This window comes from Coregonus clupeaformis, chromosome 1, assembly GCF_020615455.1.
Source record: "Coregonus clupeaformis isolate EN_2021a chromosome 1, ASM2061545v1, whole genome shotgun sequence".
Taxonomy (NCBI): domain Eukaryota; kingdom Metazoa; phylum Chordata; class Actinopteri; order Salmoniformes; family Salmonidae; genus Coregonus; species Coregonus clupeaformis.
Genome location: NC_059192.1, coordinates 83,515,690 through 83,534,250, shown reverse-complemented (window position 1 = coordinate 83,534,250; position 18,561 = coordinate 83,515,690). Strand labels below are relative to the sequence as shown.

Genomic DNA, 18,561 nt, shown 5'->3' with positions numbered 1-18,561 from the left:
CCAGACTCTCTCTCTCTCCTGAACTGTTTCAACTGTCTTTCATCAAATGCATCTGCAAGTGCCATTATGCCTCATCATCTCCATGTGTTGAGGATGCCGTCTGGTCTTCCACCCCCTTATGTCTGCTCCATATTTATCTCCATCTTCCTGTTGCTACCTGCTGTCAGAATAAAGGTTACATCCATCCGGATTTGCATTTGGGTTCCATTACACTCTACCCTTCAACCACATATCCCATGAAAACAAATTATACTATGAAAAACGATTGGACTAACTTTACTAATGTTTGTTTATGTTACTTGTACTCATGCTGTTTTTCAGCTCATATGGACAGTCCTGGTCTGGACTAAAAAGCAAGCTCAATGGATAATATCCTTTTTTTTTTTTATGTCCAGGACTAGGCTAAATCTGTGTCCGTGGGAAACCATCCCATTATGTTGAGCATTTATGCATGTAAACAGAAGATTTTCTGGAGAAGGGGAAGGGTAGATATTTGAGACATTTTATTTTCTGCTTAGACAAGTTCCTAACGATAGTACCATTAAAACTGCAGTGAATGAGGTCATCTAAATTCTTTGATGGCTGTCTGTCTCAAATATCAGTGGGAGAAAAATGCCCTAGCTGAGCAAAAACTGAAGGGTTTGATGTGCAGTTTGATGACCTAGTAAATGAAATGTCTTAAACCAGTCATTTTTTTCTAGGGCAGTGAGAAAGCATGTTTCAATTATAATATTGTTGTTTCTTTTAGTTTGTGGACACCATTTTTGTTTAGTAAATTATATCAAATTCACATTTTTGACGCACAAAACCAGCTTTTGCTTTAATAAAAATAAGTATTAGCTACTATTTTGGAATGTTTATCAAATAACATGCATGCTCCTCAGCTGTCATCGCGGTCTGTAATCTCTCTTTAGCACACACAGAGAAAATAAAATACCACTTCATTGGGGTTTTGAAGACTGCACTGTCAGGCTGAGGTTTCATCTTACAGCCAAGTTATACCAAGACGAGCTAAATGCTATCCACAGCTCTGTTTGCGTCTTGCTCAGGATAATTCACATTCGGATGGTTTTGCATTCAACATATATTTAGAGCTGAAGTGGTAATAAATCTTGGCACAGAGACACATGTATGCCTCTTAAAATTGAAACAATAAAGGTCTGTAATTAACTCCTCACAGGCCCTGAAAGTTACAATTATGTAAATCTATGTCACATGTTTTAGGGTCCATTCATCAATGGCCATATTTTCTTATTTAAGTCATGTATTACATGTTTGTGTGAATGTTACAATAAAATGTTTCCTTTATTTTTTTAAATATATTCATACACATCAAGCATTTGTGAGCCTTTCAAAGGGGAACTATGATGAAGGTACGTTTCTGCAGTATCCTGTTGCGGAACAATTATTAAGATACAAAACACTGATTATCAATAGATAGACATTGCATAATGACCTGCCTAAAAAAATGTCGTCTTGGTAACTTGTCTATGAGGAACTAATAATTTCACAATAGATTAAGCTTATCAGATATTTTTATATCCAACTATCAACACAGTGAAGGCTTGCTTATCAGAGGAAAAGATTAAGTGATAGTCATTGTCACATCTGCTTATACAGATAACAGAAGGGTAATTTCCAATGAAAGGCACAATCTGTTATTTTAACAGACTGACCCTGCCACTTTGTTTGGCAAGCTGAGGGATGGGGCTTAGGAAATGTAACCACACTCAAATTCATAGACGGAGCTATAGACGCAAGGGCATCCATAATACCTTTTGAAACCATTTTAAATATATACGTTGTTTGTTTATAAACACTCAAATTGTTACAAAAACATAAACACTGAAATAGTCTTAGATTTGGGGTTATGATAGGGCAAGACATCTATGGTTATACTTGCCTGGGAGCATTGCGTATATTTATGTTTCTCATTACTGACAATGAAGTCAAGTTCTTGTAGAACTACTAAAATAAGTAAGTAGCTAGAGAAATAACTTCCACTGTATCCTCTGCATTTGGATTTTATGACCTAGAAGCCATTTGATGAGTAACAGCGCCCTCTTCAGTTTCGTGGGCCACACTGACTGTTCTGTCGCAGCAACAAATCTGCTTGGAACTTTATACATAGATAGGATTTGATACTGTATTAAAAACACAATTGTCACTTTCTGGACAAGAACACATACAGATCGTCATAACCAACCTAATTGGGGACTATTTGCATTGACCCCCCTTTTTATTGCACTGACTATGTACACTCACTGGACTCTACCCACACACACACGCTCACACACACACACACTTTCACACTTCACATATACTGCTGCTACTGTTTATTATTTATCCGGATTGCCTAGTCACTTTTACCCCTACCTACATGTACATATTACCTCAATTACCTTGTACCCCTGCACATTGACTTGGTACCGGTACTCCTTGTATATAGTCTCGTTATTATTTTATTGTGTTACTATTTCCCTTTTTTTGCTTATCTATTCTTACTTTTTAACTCTGCATTGTTGGAAAAGGGCTCTTAAGCATTTCATGGAAAGTCTACACCTGTTGTATTCGGCGCACGTGACAAATCTAATTTGATTTGTTCAAAATAACTTCAACAATGAAAGCTTTTGAGGCAAGAAAAGGTTATTTGCACGTTATGTTTATTTAGAGTTTCGGTTGTCTGTTGGAAATAAACAGATTAAAACATATCCTTTTCAAAACAAATATCACATTAGTTAATTCATGTTTCCATTATATCGTTTTTAGCTACATATCTACATACCATACAACATTATAGTTATTTTCCATCAGCCAGGAGAACAAATAAATTAGGCAATGAATGTAGCATCATGCATATAACTAATTATTTTCAGTTATTAAAAGGTGTGGTTAATTGGTCCAAAAGTAATACAAATTACACATCAGGAAATGCAGAACATCAAATGGGGGTTGAGGAGAATGACATTTAATATATGATAGGGGTGTTTAACCAGGCTTTATAGTGTGGAGTTTAGGGCACATTCAGAGTCTGTTAGAGGAGGCCAACTTTGCCTTGAGTCGGTTGATCTTGAGGGGCAGAAGGCTGACCATCTCTTCGCTCAGCTCCAGCTCTGTCTCGATGGCGATTTTGGCCTCTGGGTTGTCCTTGCAGTACTGGACCACAAAGTTGTAGCACTCCAGGGAGCGGTTCAGGTTCTCCAGCTGAACGGTTGTGCTGGACGAGATCAGCCTGCTGTGGAGACGAGCCACCCGGAACTTAGCCACGAGGACTGGCCTCAGTACCTCGTCCTCCAATTTATCCGGCCACTTGCCCTCTGGCGAGCGGACAGAGTCGAGGAACATCTGGTAGAACTTGGTGGAGGAGGAGCAGAGGTGGTTAAACTTCTTGACTGTGTGCGCGTCCAGGTCGTCCTGCTTGTTGGCTACGGCCAGCTTCAGATCCATCATCTCGTAGTAGGTCTCAGCCAGCTCAAACTGCAGCTGGCGGCAGATGAGGAGGTAGTACTGGGCGTTCAGGTCTTTGCAGATGGGCTCCATCATGTCCACCCGCCGCTTGTGCATCTTGCAGCGCCGCTCCAGGTCCTCCTCAAAGAAGGCCAGGGCCTTGAAGAGAGCGCTGTGGTCCTGCAGAATCTCAATGTGGTCTGTGACGTGGCCGTCCATCTCAAAGTACTCCTTAGCTTGGTTTACGTAGGCCTGGCCAACCAGAAAGATGGCGCGGGCCTCCTCAAAGTTGACAGGGAAGACACAACTCACCTTCTCCTCCAGGCCACAGATGGAGTCAAAGGTGTCACTGGAACCAAACAGAACAGCACTCTTCCTTCCTCTCTCCTTCTCCTCCTCCTCCTGTAGCCGTGTTGCTCTCAGCTCCGCCTGTCGATCCACATCTAGCTCTCCAATGTTGTCCTGTGCAGAGCAGCAGGCATACAAATGAGATATTGTCTCACAATATAGGCTAATCATCTACGGAATTACATTTAGTGTGAAGATGTCTAAATTACCTCGAGAAGCTTCTTGGCATCTTGCAACAAATTAAGACAGTATTTTATCCAACACCTGGCAATTTCGGCTCTCTTCTGTCTAAGTTGGTCTCGCTTCTCAGCCTCATCTTCACCTAAACACAAAGGTGTGAGATGTGTGTTAATGAGTACAGAATGATAGACAACGTACAAACATTTCAGAAAGAACATATCATGGTCTGTCATGGCTGAGTATATGACTTAGAGTGAGAACTTACTCTCCTGGGCAGCGGCTTCTGAGGGGACCTCTCCGGCTAGGCCTGCTATGACAATGGCAGCAGATAGACAGTGCCTGCCCTCCATGTAGAGGGTCTGGCAGACAGAGGGGTGGGAAGAGAAGACGTGTGAAATGAATCCATAGAAATATCATTATAAAGAAATCAAGTCATTTACGCACTGTAAAGAAATGATATGTCATTAATCTTGATGAAGAGAATACATAATTTATAATTTACCTTGGTGATGTAATATTGTGATAACGTGGCTGCATTGATGGCCCATTCCAGAGGAATGAACTGGTTGAATTCCAGCTGTCTCTGCAGAGTACTGTGGCAGTAGCCCCCAGCTTTCTCATACAGCTCCAAGTTCTTGTACATTTGTGCAAGATAGTACAGTGTGTGGGTATAAGCCATTTCAAATCTGTTTGAAGAGAGTGAAAAGTTCAAGTTAAAAGAGCAACGTCACTTCTTTCTGTCATTTGTGAAAGACAACTCCACACAAGAATGACGTCCATACCGCTTTATCCTCTCCTGTTGGGGTAATGCATCTTCCTCTGCCACAAAGAACTCAGTGAGGTCCATTGGGGGTTGCCCATCCTATGGTGTGGATAAAACAAAACAATAGATTATCCACTCTGAATTTTCAAGGTTACATTTAAACAGATCCCATAGGATTCAGTCTGATAGGACAGTAAACTAGAAATAATGCTCTGCGGCTGGCCTCCCTGATGACAGATGATGAGGCCTGATGATGATGCTGCTGCTTGCTCTTCTCCCAGAAAGAAAATAATAATTTAGGCTAACTATGCATAGACAGTCTCATGCCTACCTCTTTCATGAAACGAATATACATTGCTTCTGCAGTTTCCAAAAATCCTTGGGCTTTCTCAATTTCATCCCTGCCCGCCCACAGAATGCCCAGTTGATTCTGAAAAAAACAACAAAAAAAAACAATGTCAGTCCACAATATTTGACTAGCTACTTCATTATCTTCAGCCAATGCCAATGTGTGTGTATAGATTAGGCAAATGTTATGCACTGGACTGCTAGTTGCAGGCTTAAATGAAAGCTAACATAGGTTTTAGCTGTCATTACCCTGACTTGGATGAACAAAGACACGTTCTCTGGTGATATGCTGCACTTTTCCAGCAATGTCATGCAATTCATCAAATGTTCCTCTCCAGCAGACAGCTCTTCTGTTTCAACGTGGTTTACACCAAGATAATACTCCACCGCCCCGAGTTTAGCTGCTCTTGATCCGGCTGGGGAGTCTCCACAGTGGCCTCTCCCAAAGCCCTCCTCATTTCCTCCGTCAACGGGCTGCTCTGTCGGGCGCTGGTCTGCTTCATCATTGACGCTCTCGTGTTCACCGACATCGAAATTCTTCAAGGAGCAGTATATCTCTCTCAAAAGCTCCCTTGCCTTATACTTCGATCGAAAAGGGTCGTTTTCTGGGTCTTTTCTTGATTCTACTTCAGAGAGATCTTGAGCATTACAAAAAATTTCGCACACTGCTCTCCATTCATGACTGCATTGGGAAGCCATGTTTGTTATTTCAGTAAGACCCAAGGGGGACCCGTAGTTGGGTGCTCAGGGTCGTATTCATAAGATTAGGGCACACGGTAGCAATACGTTTAGCAACAGAAAACATAAACGAGCGTTTAGTCACAGAGTTTCGTAAACCCACAGCCGCAACATCGCGACACTTCCGGGAACGCTTGCGAAACAGACCAAACAGACCAGGACGGGGTTTGAGAAGTCAATGAGAGCAGTGAAAAATTATTCCTTAGTTGTTAATTTTCTTGAAATCTAAATACACAACTTAGATTCTAGACAATGTCTTAAGTAGGTGAATATGTTATTACTCCAACCTCTTTAAAGTGACAAACTGACACTTTTTCATTTTCGTCAAAAACAACTTTATATCGAAGTAGGGCCTTAGATTTAACGGAATGCACATGCGCAGTTCGGCGCGAGATGACCTTAGACCCGATGACGTATGAGACACATGAGTTTAGCTAGTCAATGTCGCCATGACATCGCCTACAACTGTCATCTGGGATTTCTAGTGGATAGGAAAGTTTCTGCCTATCTTCACGATGATCTGGTCCAGACAGTTTTCTTATTATAATTGTAATATTATTTGGAAATATTTACTGTGTGATAACGCATTGGCTATTTTGTTTATTTGAAACACATTTACTATTTACTGTGTCGATAACGTTAACGTCGAAGGAATTTTATTATTTTACTTGATAGCCTAAAGGTAAAGTTGCGATCAATTATTTAATTTGTTGATAAGATACGCAAGTAGCCTAGTCTACAGTAACTTTCCAGGGTGTGCTGTTATTATTTACTGTGTGATAACGCATTGGCTATTGGGTTTATTTGAAAACATTTACTATTTACTGTGTCGATAACGTAACATCCAATACATTTTGTTAGCCTAGTCTACAATAACTTTATTGTTCCGTTATTATATATTTAATTGATAAATTAAATTGTAAATTAAAATATACACATTTGGTGATACAGGGTTGATTTTATATTAAAAAGGCCAACATCATTATAGGCTAGAGCAAAAAGAAATCTACAATGTAGCTTAGTATGCTATATTTTCACAGCACAGAACTTTCCTCAACCCCAAGGCATTTTATTATTTCACTGTGTTGATATTGACAATATACACACTTGGTGATACAGGGTTTATTTTATATTTGAATAGGCCTATAGGCTACAGCACATAAAATTATGCTACGTTTTCTCAGCACAGAACTTCCCCCAAACCCCTACCACTACAAGAAAACAATAGCACAGGACAGGCTACACCATTATCCCCCTTCACACCCCCACTGAGCTAAATGGGGAAGGGTAGTTCATTTAGTGAAGGAAAAAAATGAATGTTGGTAATTAATTTTAGTCAAGAAGATGAGATGAGCCAGACCAAACAACCACCCCACTGAGGTGGATCAGAGATGGCAACCACCTCTTCACCAGGTGGATGGGCACTACAGTACTACCACAGATAGAACAATGAGTCAGATATTTCACCGGCTGTATAAATGTGAAGCATCCGCTTGACGTTTCCACTCACTACCAAATAAGATGGAACGAGAAGGATTTTGGCCGACATTCTGCTAATTTTCTCATCGATGAAACATTTGATCTCAATACCGTTTTCTTTTCCCAAAACTAGAATCTGTTACGGACAGAGTGGATTAAGTTTTGTAGACTTTACACTTTACCAAAGTTGTTAAAAAACGCGTTGTTTAGAAGTAGTGCGAAGGCGAATTGAGTTATTACACATGCGCACTTCACAGAGTAGGCGTTCCCTAACGGAAATAAGCAAATGTATGCTAGAACACGCCAATAGGATCTCGCTAGCTCGTGCTTGGCTCTGCCCACCTCCTTGCTTGTTCTGCTCACTGTGACTCATTTGTTCCCATTTGAAAAGGCGGGCTGTGATATATTTTGGTGCACCACAATACTAAGAGATGGTACAGGACCCTTTAAAAATGTTTTATTCAGCTGCTACTTCATGTACTACAAACAATGCCTATAAAGTATTTCCCTAAGGTGCAATACACATGAAAGGCCAGTAGATGGGGAACTAGTCCCACTAATGAGTGTGGGTTCACTGGGTTGACCCTCTGTGACATTACATTTTTTACATTTTAGTCATTTAGCAGACGCTCTTATCCAGAGCGACGTACAGTTAGTGCATACATTCTTTTTTATTTTTCATACTGGCCCCCGGTAGGAATGGCTTCCACCTGTGGCATAACATGTGAGGGAAAGACATGACAATTCTGTGTGATTGGGCTTTTTGTTCTGTTGAAAAGCAGATGTGGACAGTATTCAGTAGTTGTGGACAGTAGTTGTTGGTTTGTTTGATATTTTTGCCCCCTAAAACTTATAGAGACCTGGGTGAACCACTATCTGGTGTTGGATATCTTGTTCATTATGGGTTGCAGTGCTTTGTCATAATGCCTTTATGACACATTATCACTCATATACAGTAAGTACCCCATCTTTTTACGCTGCTGCTACTCTGTTAATTATGTATGCATAGTCACTTTAACTCTACCCACATGTACATATTACTTCAACTACCTCAACTAGCCGGTGCCCCCGCACATTGACTCTGCACCGGTACCCCCCTGTATATATAGCCTCCCTACTGTTATTTTATTTTACTTCTGCTCTTTTTTTTCTCAACACTTTTTTGTTGTTGTTTTATTTTACTTTTTTATTGAAAATAAATGCACTTGTTAAATCCACTTCAATCAGTGTAGATAAAGGGGAGGAGACAGGTTTAAGAAGGATTTTTAAGTAAGCATTTCACTGTAATGTCTGCACCTGTTGTATTCAGCGCATGTGGCCAATAACATTTGATTTGATTTGATAAGTGTCTCAAGTTTGTTTTGACATTATATTTCTTGTAGCTGACAGTGTGCTGAATCCATAGACCTAAAACACTTGATGGTGCCTATTACAGAAATGTCTGTAGAAGGCAAAATGTGAAGGTAGTGAAAAATGCCTTAGACTTTAGGCTTTCTTAAACGATCCCACTCAGAGGGACGGTTGCAATACTGTTACACACATACAAGTGAAATCTGAGGCTGTTGAAGGATGGACGGCTCATAATAATGGCTGGAATGGAGTGTAATGAGCCGTCCTCCCCTCAGCAGCCTCCACTGAATCTGACCATTCATCTTGGGCAGAAAATGGACACATGGAGACAAGATTCCGTTTTTTTACCGTATGCCACAATGAGCCAAACTGCAAGTTCTCAACACTCTATCACAACACTGAAGTTCCATTCTGTAAACATAAACAATATCATGGCACACTATCCATCCATCCTCATCACACAACATTCATGCAAGCTATTCATTGAAATGATATCTCAAGATGGTATTTTTCTTTTCTCAATGCACATGCCAGTGTCTTGTTTTGTACGCTTTGTACAAAATAATAAAATGCAGGACGACAGGATATTTATAAACGTACCTCTTTATTAACTAGCTATAACGTGCATGTCCATGTGTCTCTGGCCATGATCATCTTAGAATGACCTCACCACCTGGGTGGTCTCAACCAATCACTGCACAGCATGATGCATCCAATTACAATTCAGCATGGTGACACATATGAATATTACATCCCCCTTCTTTTAAAAAAAAGAAAAAATATGTGGAACAATAAAGCGTTTCTTTTGAATATATGCTCTGTAGTTTGAACTCGAGGTAAGTAACCATTTAAACTGCACCAACTGCATCAACATAACAGACAAACAATGATTCAGCATATTGTTATTTTTAGAACAAATATTTCTCAGCAACTCAGCTTTTCACTGTAGCAATGACATCTCAACATATCAAACAAATACAATACCAAAGCATTTCAAGTTAACTTTCAATAACAAGTTTACAGTCTGGAAACTCTTTTAGGGCAGCGATCCGCCTACACCCTTTGACATTTCACAGGTCTAGGACAGCTCTAGGCTTGACCTCTCTTCCTGACCTTGTGTGATATGAAGCTGAGCATGCTTCTGTGTCAGTCAACAGTTATTGTGGTGTTGCAGGTAAGTATGGTGTATGTTGTGTTGTGTCTGTGTTTAGTCCATCCCGTTCTCTTTCAGGGGAACAGTTCATCTCGTCAGTGTGTTGTTCTTTTGTGTTCAGTAGGTGACGACGATTGCGGCGGTACACCGCTCCTTCTGCGGTGCGAACGTGATATGAACGTTCAGTGTCAGCTGGTTGGATGACGACTGCTGGCTTCCAGTAGCCATGCTCCTGGATTCTAACTGACTCTCCGTCGTTCAGTGGTGGCAGTGGTCTGGCTGACCTGTCGTAGTATCGCTTTTGCTGTTGCTGTCTCTGTGCACGTTTTGCATGCACTTCCTTGTAGCTGACGACCCTCAGGTTGCAGCTGCTGGTTGGTGCTGGGGAGGATTGAGCGAAGTCTGCGGCTCATCAACAGCTGGGCTGGTGATTTGAAGTTGTCAACTGGAGTGTTGCGGTATTCAAGGAGACTGAGGTAGGGGTCTCTCTTGTCTGCTTTTGCTTTGTCCATGAGTGATTTAGCGATCTGCACAGATTTTTCAGCAAGGCCATTACTTTGAGGGTAATGTGGGCTTGTGGTGACGTGTGTGAACTCCCATGCTTTTGTGAAGGATTCAAACTCATTTGATTTGTAACAGGGCCCATTGTCAGATATTAAAGTCTCTACAATGCCATGCCTGGCAAAGGCTGCTTTCAGCTTGTGTATCACAGCTGCAGATGTGGTGCTGTGAAGCTTGTCGAGTTCAAAGTATCTGCTGTAGTAGTCCACTGTTATAATGTAGTCCCTCGTTGTTCCACGTGAACAGATCGGTTGCCACGACCTGCCAGGGTCGGTCTGGGATACGGTGAGGTAACATTGGCTCTTTGGTGTTCGAGGGGCGTCGTTCAAGACACGTGGGGCATTTACCAACCATGTCCTCTATTTGTTTGCACATTCCGGGCCAAAACAAAATGTCCCGTGCTCTCTGTTTGCACTTTTCCATGCCCATGTGTCCAGCATGGATCTTTGTCAAAATCTCTTCTCTGAGACTGGTAGGAATGATGATTTTCTCTCCTTTGAAAATGATTCCGTTGATCTGTGATAGTTCGTCACGATGGTTCCAGAACTCTGAGACGCTCTGAGGGCATTTTCTCCTCTCCTCAGGCCATCCTGACTGTATGACTTTCCTCAGCTGTGTGAGTTGTGTGTCTTTTTCTGTTTCTGCTCGGATCTCCTTCAGTTTTGTGTCACTAACTGGTAAGTTGCTGTACACAGTGTGCACCTGCATGTCCATGCCTTCACTGAGGCTGCTGTCCTTGTAGGTAAGAAACTTCCTGGAGAGTGTGTCTGCGACAGGGATGTCTTTGCCTGGACGGTGAGTGATTGTGAAGTCGTATTTTTGTAGTTGAAGGATCATTCTCTGTAGCCTTGGCGGGGCTGCGGCTAACGGTTTCCTCATGATTGACTCGAGGGGCTTGTGGTCTGATTCCACAATGACTTGTCGTCCATAGACATACTGATGGAAACGCTTACATCCGAACAGAATGGCGTACAGCTCCTTTTCGATTTGAGCGTAGTTGATTTCACAGTCTGTGAGAGATTTGGAAGCGTAGCCGATGGGTTTTCCTTCTTGCAGTAGCACTGCCCCTAGTCCATACTTTGACGCGTCCACCTGGAGTCTGAGCTCTTTGTTGGGGTCGTAGTAGGCAAGGATTGGTCCTGGTTCTCTCGTGATCAAGTCTTTCACTTTCTGGAAAGCGATGTCGTGTTGGTTGTCCCAGAGGAACTCACTGGACTGCTTTAGCAGCTGACGCAGGGGTGCATTAGCATTGGAGAGGCTGGGTGCGAACTTGGCTAAGTAGTTGACCATGCCAAGCACTGTTTCCAGCTCTGCGCGGTTCTTTGGTGGCTCCATTTCCTTTATGGCTGAGATCTTCTGCGGATCTGGCTTGATTCCATTCGCTGTGAGAAGATGCCCGAAGTAGCTGACCTCTGTAGCGCCGACTGTGCTCTTCTCGGGGTTGAGCCGGACTCCTCTCTCGCGGGACCTTTGCAGCATCGCGCTGAGGTTTCTGTCGTGTTCCTCTTTGGTTCGACCATAGACAAGGATGTCGTCCCACAATTGCCACGACTCCGTCGAGGCCTTCGTACACCTCGTCGATCTTTCGCTGAAACTCGTCTTGGGCTGAGATAATCCCAAAAGGCAGGCGACGGAACCTGTAGCGTCCAAACGGTGTGTTGAACGTTGTGAGCTTAGATGACTCTTCTGTGAGCTTGATAGCCCAGTAGCCTGATCTGGCGTCCATGACACTGAAGTAGCGTGCGCCCGCTAGCTTGTGTGTGATGCCATCTAGCGTCGGTAAGGGGTAATGGGGGCGTTTGATAGCCTTGTTCAAGTCTCTTGGGTCGAGACATACTCTGAGCTTGCCTGTCCGTGGTTTCTCCACCACCACTAACGCGTTGACCCAATCCGTCGGTTCTGTAACCTTGGTGACGATGTCAGATTGCTCCATGCTCTCCAACTCTTTCTTCAGACGGGCGCGGAGAGCAAGTGGAATCTTTCTCGGTGGGTAGATCACAGGGGTTGCGTCTGGGTTAAGGTGAATGGTACATTCTCCTGGGAATAGTCCTATTCCTGTAAAAACATCAGCAAACTCCTCCATGACATTCTCTATCTCTACTGGTGCTGTCACTGATAAAACTAGCTTGATAAGGTCCATGTCTAAACATGCTTTAAGACCTAGCACTGCAGGTGCTCGAGTGTCAACAACGTAAAAGTCCAACATCATGTCCCTTTCCTTGTATTTGCATTTGAGAGTGCATGTGCCTTTTACTGGGAGCTGTTCACCACCATAACCAGTCAGTCTGCGCGTGGTGGGCTGTAGCTCACACTCAGATGTCAAGCTTCTGTACTTACTCAGAGGAATAATGTTTACTTGTGCACCAGTGTCTAGTTTGAATTTTAGCTCTGTGCCTTGTCTTCCTATCTCAATGTCAGCAAAGGCTTGCTCTGTCTCTGATATCTGACTTTTCTGTGTCACTGAATCAATAAACAGTTCATCAGCATTTGACTCTTTGATTGACATTTCATCTTCACTCACTGTATGTACTGTTTTTCCACGGTAAACTCTGCACACTTTTGCAAAGTGATTCCATTTTCCACATTTAGTACACTGTTTGCCTTTAGCTGGGCAATTCCCCTGTTCGCCATGCACTTTGTATCCACAATATCCACATGTTTTGGGGGCGTTTGGAGTCTGTGTCGCTCTGTTTTGGAGTTCTGTCTGTCTCCGTTCTGAAACATGCTCTCTGGGCACTGGAGGTGTGCTTTGATGTCTGCCTGACTGCGTGCACTGCTTGTTCACGTGATGCGCTCATGCTGCCGCCTGAAATGGTTTTCATCTGAACCTGTGCTAGCTCGTGAGATCTGGCTATGTCGATAGCTTTGTCCAGCGTTAACTCTGATCCAACATTAAAAAGTTTCTCTCTCACTCGCGGTGATTGTATTCCAAATACAATACGGTCCCTGACCATCTCATCCTTGTTTGCATAATCACAGTCTTTCACAAGCAGACGCAGCTCAGTGACAAACTGTTCAAACGATTCACTAGCGCCTTGTACTTTCTCATGGAATTTGTACCTAGCGAAAATTGTATTGGTCTTTGGCAAAACATATGCTTCAAAACGATCGTAGTATGTTTTCAGTACCTTTGATTCAGCCTCGGTAAGTGTCCATGTGTTGTAAATGTCTCTCCCTTTTTCACCGATCCAGAGGAGCAGGTAGCTGCACTTTTCCTCTTCTCCTCTTTCCTTCAGAGGACCCGTGAACATCAGCTCCACATGCTGTTTGAACTTACGCCATGCATCGGGTAGATTTGTAGACCCCCAATCCATTCGAGGTGAAGGAACTCCAGCAAAATCCATCTTTTAGTCCTTTTACTCTGACACCATGTCTTGTTTTGTACGCTTTGTACAAAATAATAAAATGCAGGACGACAGGATATTTATAAACGTACCTCTTTATTAACTAGCTATAACGTGCATGTCCATGTGTCTCTGGCCATGATCATCTTAGAATGACCTCACCACCTGGGTGGTCTCAACCAATCATTGCACAGCATGATGCATCCAATTACAATTCAGCATGGTGACACATATGAATATTACAGCCAGTACTCAAACTATCTTCATAAAATTAAGGAAATGCTCAAATAAAGCTTTGTCTTGTCTGATGGTCCACATCCTGGCCACTGAGCAGTATTTGCACTACTTTTAGACACATACACTGAGTGTACAAAACATTTATTGGAAAGGAGCATCAAGCTCATCTCCTTGCACTTTCACCATCCTGTGAATAGCTTAATCAGAGCGTGAATAGCTTAATCAATTGATAGTGACAGAATTAGATTACTTCCCAAGAAAGTACATTTTTTGTCTCCTCCACTATAGGTTGTAGCTCAGCATCTGAATGTCAAAGAAACGGAACAATGATATCTCCATATGCATTGGAGTCATGTCTTTCCAGGGTATATTACATCTTATTTCTAGCATAAAGCAAAAGCAGACCAAAGCGCTGTTATACACTGAGTGTACAAAACATTAAGAACATGCTCTTTCCATGACATAGACTGACAAGGTGAAAGCTATGATCCCTTATTGATGTCACTTGTTAAATCCACTTCAATCAGTGTAGATAAAGGGGAGGAGACAGGTTAAAGAAGGATTTTTAAGCCTTGAGACAATTGAGACATGGATTGTGTATGTGTGCCATTCAGAGGCTGAATGGGCAAGACAAAATATTTAACTAAGTATGGTATTAGGTGCCAGGCACACCGGTTTGAGTGTGTCAAGAACTGCAACGCTGCTGGGTTTTTCACGCTCAACAGTTTCACATGTGTATCAAGAATGTTCCACCACCCACAAAGGACATCCAGCCAACTTGACACAACTGTCGGAAGAAATGGAGTCAACATGGGCCAGCATCCCTGTGGAACTCTTTCGACCCCTTGTAGAACCCATGTCCCGACAAATTGAGGCTGTTCTGAGGGCAAAATGGGTAGCAACTCAATATTAGGAAGGTGTTCCTAATGTTTTGTACACTCAGTGTATGTCATGCTACAAGTTGTTACAACCTAGTTTTTTGTGTGGGAGTCATATTTCTGTATATAATGTACATGGAGGAGGGGCCTTAAAGGGTGCTGTGTGAGTGTAATAGAGTTTCCTTGAAATTACAACGCACTTCTCAGGAAACCTGGCTACCTGTCAGTGTGGGCACCTGTAGTTTAAGGAAACCTGTCAGTGCGAGCACACAGAAGGTTTGAGGATTCCATGTGCAGGTAAGTGAAGTAGCTATTATCAAGATTATTCTAAACAGCGGGGGGATCAATTTTAATCAAATATGTAATGACAAGTATCACAAAACATAGACATTAGTCATTATTAAGCATGGTCTGGTTCATGTCTGAAAAGCAGTCTAGTTGGACAAAATCATGCATGTTCTAAACATTGTGGTGATTGCAGAATTGAGTCAGTTGTATAAATAGTTGAGTGGGATCATTCAAGAAAAAAGCTGTCCTACTGTATTTATTTCAATTTGTTATAATCTTTGAGAGATTCACCTGACAATTTAGGGTCATTCCTCACCTCATTTTATAATCACCAGGACATACACATAGACTCACTTATCAAGCACAGTTCTGAATTCTGAATCCCCTGGACAAGACGCTGATGTAGTTGAACAAAGTACAAATCCATTTTGGTACAAAATGTGTTTTATTGCATGTCAGGTGCGAAGTAAGGCAGACTGAAACCCTAGGTTCATTAGAAGATGCATCAAGGTCGTCTAAGACTGCGACCCTGGCTTGAGGAGCAGATACAGTCAGGGAAATACCCAGGGGTCACCTGGCGTGATGAGGTAAGATATTGTTTCAGATGTTTTAAATAATTTTACAATAAAAAGGTCATAATCCAGATTGTCATTGCTTTTGTTCTTGTACATTTGTAGTATGGTTATACTGTACTCTTAAATGCATTTAGGTCCAATGTTTGATACATAAAAAGCTTTTAGGCCACAAATCTTAATTATGTTAGATATTGTGTTAACTTTTACTCACACCAGAAAATGCTTAAGTCCATATCCCACAGGTAACATATCTCAAGTGAAATATATGTCTGTTTATAGCCAATATAATTTAAGTCCCCTCTCTAATAGAGGTCTCACTTCTTTCTTTTTGGAATATACTGCTTTTGTCACAGTCCAGATATGAAAAGATAAAAGGTTTACCATTTTGACAACTCTGCTTTGATCTTTAGACAGCTCAAGTTTTTCAGATTCCTTGGAAGCATGCGGCTCGACATGGTTGGAATATAGACAAGGACGCCACTTTGTTCCGAAACTGGGCGATACACACAGGTAAGAAGCAAGTTCAGACACCAATGGACAAAGCTCACTGATTGCACTATGAAAATCTCTCTTCCACCATGGCATGAAGGTATTATGTATACCCAAGTGTCGCATGGTCCGTTGCCGGTAAAGTGCATTTATCACATCTCTAAAGCCAGTTAGAATAGCAGCAAATGTATCCGTTTGCTTGCTCCAATATTTGTCACTGATACTTGATATTACATAATACATCCAGGTTAGCACTAAATATCCACTTCGTTGTGTCTAGTGTTTGGAACATGGACCTAAAGAACAGAGTTCTGCATTTTTACATGACCCTTGTGGATTAAACCTTTTCAAAGATTTTAGCCTTATTCTCCTCTTCCATGTTCAATTGCCATAGCAACTGAAACCCTGAAAAGCCATCTGCCTGTAAACATGTCACACAAGCCAAACTACATTTTTTTGATGTATTCAGATCTATGGATGGGAAAATCAATTTCAATTGTTGTGGATATGGGTAGTTTTATCAATTGCTACAATTTTTTTCTGTACTGACAAGGGCAACAAATTGACCTATTTGTGCATGTTTTCCAAGTCAGTAGTCAGAACCTTTGGGATACAACAATACTTGCTCATCCTTTCTTGTATGTAAAATGACACAGTTCACAGGTTTGCTTTGATTAATTCATTTTATCCCTTTGGTTCAAGGCAGATACAAACCTGGGATAGACAAGCCTGATCCTAAGACATGGAAAGCCAACTTCCGATGTGCCCTGAACTCTCTACCCGATGTGAAAGAGCTACAAGACAAGAGCATCAAGAAGGGCAGTAATGCCTTCAGGGTTTACATGATGCTGCCTGTTATTAAAATGACCAAACAAAGAAAAGGTGAGTAGCTTTAGAAAGCATGCTTTATGCCATCATTTTGTTGATATATACGATCAAGGGTATACATCTCAATGATGGAATATAGCCCAGTGAGAATAATGACAGTCATGTGTTATTTGCTGCCATTTACTTTGTTCCTGTCTAGGACTAAAGGAGTCAGATGTTGCCATTAAACAAAGTCTGATCTCCCTCTCAGAAACTCAGGCAGGTTCTTGTGCGCCACTGGATAGGTTTGCAGGTAGGGACAACTCACTATATAGTGTATTGGCAGAAAGTCACTGTCTTGCATGTTCTTATGGCGTGTTGATCAGTGAATTGGGTTCTCTTGGTATCAAGCCTTCTGTCAAATTCAATGTTTAAGCATCAGCCATCCTTGTTTCCATAGAGGTTTTCCTGAAGTATAGAGGTGGGCAGGCCAGTCACAGCCCTGGTATCTTTCATGTCAATGACAATTACCCTCCCTACAACACCATAAAGGATGAACAGTCACCAGAACAGTCCTACTCTCACCAGTCTTCCTTCACAACTGAAGTGCATGGTAAGAGCTGCAAAGTATATAGCTAAAGTGCCAAACATACAAAAGTAGTTCAAGCGCATGACTTTTTTTCTTTCTAGAAATAACCTTTTGCATGGCCTTATTTTTACGTGTACAGAAAGTTCTGATACTACCACTGATGACAATGAGCAAGCAGAGGCTGTATTCAAGGTAAATTAGCAGTTGAAGTTTCTGTGATTTCTGAGGGGATTTGTGTATTGCTGTCATTTGTAAGCTCGTTAATATGACTAATATATGTACATAAATTAAAATGACATTCCATGCAGCTACAATTTTAAACCAGTGATATGTGCTCCTGCAGATAGTTGATCACCTAAAAACCATAGAGCACTGGAGCCAGTCTAATGAAAACAGAAGCAGCTGGAGGGCAGCAGCCACCGGCTGGGTGGACTGTTACTGTAAGGCACTTGGCTACTGCCTACTTTCTCTGTACTCTCTGAATGGACAACTTTTTCAAATAATTTCCTCAGATATGGTCAACTTTTTTGGGTCGGAAATTCTTCTCAATATGTTTATCCTCCACTCTACAGGTGAGGATATGGATTACTTTGGGTATCCCTTACAGACCGATTGCTACACACACAGTGCACAGCAAAGACCACTTCTATAAGACGAGTGGGAGCAACATGCATCCAACAGACTGCCATGCTAAAATCCCTGAAAAAGGTGGGAAAAAAACGTTCCAAGCCAAGCCAGGCACATCTCTATAATACTGTATTCAGATGAATTGTAAGACTAACCAAGCAGTTGAGAGCACATACAGTACATTAAAAATGATTGAGTTAATCACATTAAGCTGAACAGGTAACGACTGTCATTGTAGAATAGATTTTTTCCCCCTAAAATGTTTGCCTTTTATTAAACTTAATTGACAAAAGGCCTATATGTTTAAAGTTGTTTTCATTATAACTACACATTTTTCTAGAAACTTCTTAAATTGAGAGT

General features: G+C 41.7%; 2 protein-coding genes across 2 annotated transcripts; one reads left to right on the top strand and one right to left on the bottom strand.

Moving 5' to 3' along the window:
- Window positions 1-2,646: 2,646 nt before the first annotated feature.
- Window positions 2,647-6,004, bottom strand: LOC121584220 (KIF-binding protein). The gene is made up of 7 exons (XM_041900052.2): window positions 5,336-6,004; window positions 5,070-5,168; window positions 4,758-4,837; window positions 4,478-4,661; window positions 4,241-4,334; window positions 4,005-4,117; window positions 2,647-3,909 (listed from the first exon to the last, which is right to left on the bottom strand). Exons 1-7 carry the CDS (start codon window positions 5,783-5,785, stop codon window positions 3,025-3,027), a joined length of 1,905 nt encoding a protein of 634 aa, XP_041755986.2. The 5' UTR covers window positions 5,786-6,004; the 3' UTR covers window positions 2,647-3,024.
- A 9,149-nt stretch (window positions 6,005-15,153) lies between these two features.
- LOC121584208 (interferon regulatory factor 1-like) lies at window positions 15,154-18,422 on the top strand. Its single transcript, XM_041900042.2, has 8 exons — window positions 15,154-15,701; window positions 16,100-16,199; window positions 16,881-17,060; window positions 17,206-17,298; window positions 17,446-17,598; window positions 17,714-17,766; window positions 17,918-18,014; window positions 18,147-18,422. The coding sequence occupies exons 1-8, from the start codon at window positions 15,615-15,617 to the stop codon at window positions 18,224-18,226; spliced, it is 843 nt and encodes a 280-aa protein (XP_041755976.1). The 5' UTR covers window positions 15,154-15,614; the 3' UTR covers window positions 18,227-18,422.
- The last annotated feature ends 139 nt before the right edge of the window (window positions 18,423-18,561 follow it).